This window comes from Gigantopelta aegis, chromosome 15, assembly GCF_016097555.1.
Source record: "Gigantopelta aegis isolate Gae_Host chromosome 15, Gae_host_genome, whole genome shotgun sequence".
Classification (NCBI taxonomy): Eukaryota; Metazoa; Mollusca; class Gastropoda; order Neomphalida; family Peltospiridae; genus Gigantopelta; species Gigantopelta aegis.
This window is the reverse complement of record NC_054713.1, coordinates 22174444-22179443: the sequence shown is the minus strand read 5'-3', so window position 1 is coordinate 22179443 and position 5000 is coordinate 22174444. Positions and strand designations below refer to the sequence as shown.

Sequence of the window (5000 nt, the reverse complement as noted above, 5' to 3'; positions counted from 1 at the left end):
TATCTTGTGAACACATTCCTGAGGTGAGTGAGGCTCACTTTATGTCCACTTTATCATCACTGTTTTGGTGTCTTTCTTCGGCCAGTACATTTTCCACTATAGCTGTTTTAGCAACTTTGGCTGGAACCAGACCGATGGTCCTGTCGCAGGTGGTGATGTACTTGTCGCCAAAGATCTGCAGGTGATCGACGTACTTGTACGACTGTGTATAGGTGAAGTATCGATACAGTCGCGTCGTCATCGTTTTTAAGACCTTTCCGCCACTGCTGCCTTTGTTTCGTTACAGGTAAGCAAGTGTTGAGTTTTCCGTTGTTTGAAGAATCTTTGAACTTCTTTTTGCTCTAAAGTCCTGCCCTCTGTCGATGCGAATTCGACTGGGCTGTCTTCCTTTACGGAATGTAGTCGTTTCTTATCTTTCAAGGGCCTCAACCACAAGCATTTGGAAAAGACGTAGATCATCACCAACACAAACATGTAGCCTCGATTAATGTTGACAAATTTCACTATGTGCGTGAGATCGGACGAACACTGATCATCAATTCCTGTGAACACAATTCTGTTTTCTTCGGATTGGACGATGTAAACTATAATACTTTTGTCTTTGTAATCATTTTCTGATATCGGTTTTGCTGATAACGAATCTTCTGACATAGTTTTCTGTATAGTTTATCAGGACCAGACATGATCCTCGTTCCCCAGCTGAGTCAGTGATTCTGTTACTTATTGACAAAGGAAGGAAGGAAATGTTTTATTTAACGACGCACTCAACACATTTTATTTACAGTTATATGGCGTCAGACATATGGTTAAAGACCACACAGATATTGAGAGAGGAAACCCGCTGTCGCCACCCATTTCTCAGACATTCCCTCATCCAAATATGTTTGTCTCTTTTCATTCATTTCATCTTCATCATTCTTGTAGATGACCTGCCACATTGGTATAATCCAATCCAGCCGGTTCCCACTCAGTGTTGTTGTGACTTTCTTCCACTTCATATCTAACTCTCTATACAGGAGGTTCCCACTCACTTTTGTTGTGACTTTCTTTCACTTCATATCTAAATCACAATCGTCATATGAATGGCTGTCCGAGATTTTTTCTTTGCACGCCTCTTCATCACAAATGTCTTCACACGAATGATAAAATTCTAGTGCCTGTTTCCTTTTTATAGTTGTAGGCACCTTTTCCCATTCGTTTGGCCGATAATGTAAGCTTTCTGGCGTGGTCGGTTTCAAGTCCACCAGGAACGGTCCATGCGATCGGGTAGCTTCCCGAAACCGTAGCATGAAATGACGAGAGCTTTCTGGGTACATCTGCCGGGCTGCTTGTCGATGCGGTTGTTCAAGATAGCCAAGTAAGGACAGTATCTTCTCTGAGTCGGGTATTTGCTGTAATACAGGTTCCGATTGATAGCAATCGCAGATAGGGTTTATGTGGTAACTTTCATCTGTGAACAGGTCATTGATGCGAGGGTATTTGTCAGCTGTTGACACCAGGTCATCCAACACGGTGGTATCTCTTGGATGAATTCAACTTTGCAACTACTTTGATACTGCCAACGTTTGTAGAGACAGATGATACTTTGGGGAGGTCGGTCGATTTTACCGTCCTTCAACAGTTTATGCACCAAAAAGGTATTTCCGCATGATTAAGGGCCCTGGTATGATCATGATGAATGCACGAAGTAGGTGAGCAGGAGCTATAGGAGTCAGAACAGGAGCTATAAGAGCCAGAACAGGAGCTATAAGAGCCATATGAGCAGACATATGTGACATAGGAGCAGGAGCTATAGGAGCCAAAAGAGGAACTATAGGAGCCGAAAGAGAAGCTATAGGAGTCAGAACAGGAGCTATAAGAGCCATATGAGCAGACATAGGTGACATAGGAGCAGGAGCTATAGAAGCCAGAGCAGGAGCTATAGAAGCCAGAGCAGAAGCTATAGGAGCCATAGGAGCGGAAACAGAAGCTATTAGGAGCAGACCAATAGGACCAGACTATAGGACCTTTCCTATCTCACAATAGTCAACGGAAGTGTTACCTCGTTAATTAATTAGCTTGGCGAAAGCCCCGTCTATTTTAGCGCCATTCATTGAGGTGTCTCTCTTTTAGCGGCGCTGTTTTCCCTATGTTAATTCTATGGGCGAAAGTGTGCTAGAACCAACTATTTGACCACTACTCACATTATTGTTTTGGGTTCCATGGAAATTACTTTCTCTGAGCCCAAATATGGAACCGGTTATTTGCAGCATCTTGGCATACTGAAACCGCAGAAAAACGTAATTCAATGGAAATGGAAATGAAAAACCTATTAACCACAGTGGATGAACGGAACTGTATCCGTGTCTTTGAGATTTGAGTATTCATATCGTTAAACAACTCGCAAGATAAATGGTTTGCAAAGACCATTCATCTACACGTTCTATGACCACAAATGTAACAGTTATCCATATCCAAAGCAAGAAAATGTAAATAAACTGTCATTTTTTTTTTTTTTTTTTTTTAAAATATATATATAAAAACACGTTAAAATGGCTATAAACTCAAATAGTCCCTTTAACGTAGACATCGATACCTATATATCACCTTCCAACTTCGTTTAGATGAAATGGGGCGGGATTTAGCTCAGTCAATTGAGTGTTCGCCTTAGGTGCTTGCATTGCAGGATCAAACCACCTGGGTGGATCCATTCAACTGATTGTTTTTTTCTTATCCCAACCAGCCCACCACAACTGGTCAAAGGCCGTGGTTTTGATTTTTGCTGTGCAGTTAAATTGGAGGGCTAGTTGAATTTGAGAAGACCAGTAAGATTTTTCTTGACATTTTCTACTTTTTGACCTAGAAAGAAGACAAATATGGTCAAACGCACCGGAACTAAAACGTCCATCTACAACCGAATGTAAATGACCGTCGCTAAACATAGTCACAGCTTCTGGAAAACTGTGAAAACTATACAGTTCCGTTCATACACTGTGTTAACGTGCACCTACACTCAAACGGTTGAGACAGGTCACTACTGAGACCAGTCTCTGGGTGTCGTACCATGCACGGTCTCCCATCCAGGGTCGTACCGAAAGTAAAATAACAAGTTGGTGTAGTAACTAAAAACAAATCGAGCACAGAGATATAGGATCTTATCTACGTTTACACAAAATGGCACAATTTAAACTACAAGGCGCACATTCTCGTGTTTATTTTTGTTGTTGTGGTTGTTGTTGTTATTGTTGTGATGGTTATTGTGGTTATTGTTGTTGTGGTTATTGTTCTGGTCGTTTTGGTTATTGTTGTTGTTGTTGTTGTTGTTGTTGATGTTGTGATTGTTGTTGTGTTTGTTGTTGTGGTTGATGTTGTGGTTGTTGTGGTTGACGTCGTTGTTGTTGTGGTTGTTGTTGTGGTTGTTGTTGTGGTTGTTGTGGTTGACGTCGTTGTTGTTGTGGTTGTTGTTGTGGTTGATGTGATTGTTGTTGTGGTTGATGTTGTGGCTGATGTTGTTGTGGTTGTTGTGGTTTGATGTTGTGGTGGTTGTTGTGTTTGATGTTGTTGTGGTCGTGCTTGTTGTGTGTGTTATTATTATTAGTGGTTGTGGTTCTTGTGGTTGTGGTTCGTGTTGTTGTTGTTGTTGTTGTAGTTGTGGCTGTGGCTGTCGTTGTGGTTGTTATTGTTTTGTTTTTTTTAATTGTTGTTGTTTTCATTGGTTTTTTATGTTTTTTCTTTCTTTTCTTTTCTTGTGGTTTAGGGTTTGTTTGGGGGTTTTGGGGGGGTTTTGGTGGGGTTCGGGGGGTGTTGTTACTTGTTATCTTTTCGGGGGGGGGGGGTGGTTTGGTGCGTTAACAGCGTACTGGCAAGGGGCGGTAGAAGGGGATGGATGACTCTCGAAGTTGGAACTCACTCGGCACATTGCGTTTATATAAACGTTTATTACTGGCGCAGATCCAACGTGAAGAGGTGCCTCACATTTACCTGGCCTGAAAGAGAAAATACAGCATATCAATACCTGTCACATCTACCTGTCTTATAGAGAAAATACAGCATATCAATACCCGTCACATCTACCTGTCTTTTAGAGACAATACAGCATATCAATACCCGTCACATCTACCTGTCTTATAGGGAAAATACAGCATATCAGTACCCGTCACATCTACCTGTCTTATAGAGAAAATACAGCATATCAATACCCGTCACATCTACCTGTCTTATAGAGAAAATACAGCATATCAATACCCGTCACATCTACCTGTCTTATAGAGAAAATACAGCATATCAATACCCGTCACATCTACCTGTCTTATAGAGAAAATACAGCATATCAATACCCGTCACATCTACCTGTGTTATAGAGAAAATACAGCATATCAATACACGTCACATCTACCTGTCTTATGGAAAGAAAGAAAGAAATGTTTTATTAAACGACGCACTCAACACATTTTGTTTACGGTTATATGGCGTCAGACATATGGTTACGGACCACACAGATTTGAAGAGGAAACCCGCTGTCGCCACTACATGGACTACTCTTTCCGATTAGCAGCAAGGGATCTTTTATTTGCGCTTCCCACAGGCAGGATAGCACAAACCATGGCCTTTGTTGAACCAGTTATGGATCACTGGTTGGTGCAAGTGGTTTACATCTACCCATTGAGCCTTGCGGGGAACTCACTCAGGGTTTGGAGACGGTATCTGGATTAAAAATCCCATGCCTCGACTGGGATCCGAACCCAGTACCTACCAGCCTGTAGACCGATGGCCTAACCACGACGCCACCGAGGCCGGTCCTGTCTTATGGAGAAAATACAGAATATCAGTACACGTCATATCTACCTGTCTTAAAGAGAAAATACAGCATATCAGTACACGTCACATCTACCTGTCTTATAGATAAAATACAACATATCAGTACACGTCACATCTACCTGTCTTAAAGAGAAAATACAGCATATCAACATCTGCCAGTCTTATAGATAACATACGCATATCGTCAAATGCCTGTCTTATTA

The 5000-nt window shown here is 41.6% G+C and overlaps 1 protein-coding gene across 3 annotated transcripts in view; it reads right to left on the bottom strand.

Annotated features, from left to right (window-relative positions):
* The window catches only part of LOC121390766, a 27319-nt gene that overhangs the window by 13662 nt on the left and 8657 nt on the right, over positions 1–5000 (bottom strand). For all 3 annotated transcript variants that reach the window (XM_041522672.1, XM_041522673.1, XM_041522674.1), the window contains exons 6-7: positions 3890–3965; positions 2184–2261 (exon numbers count right to left, since the gene is read on the bottom strand). In XM_041522672.1, coding sequence (XP_041378606.1) covers positions 2184–2261; positions 3890–3965 — 154 coding nt within the window. The remainder of the gene's footprint in view (positions 1–2183; positions 2262–3889; positions 3966–5000) is intronic.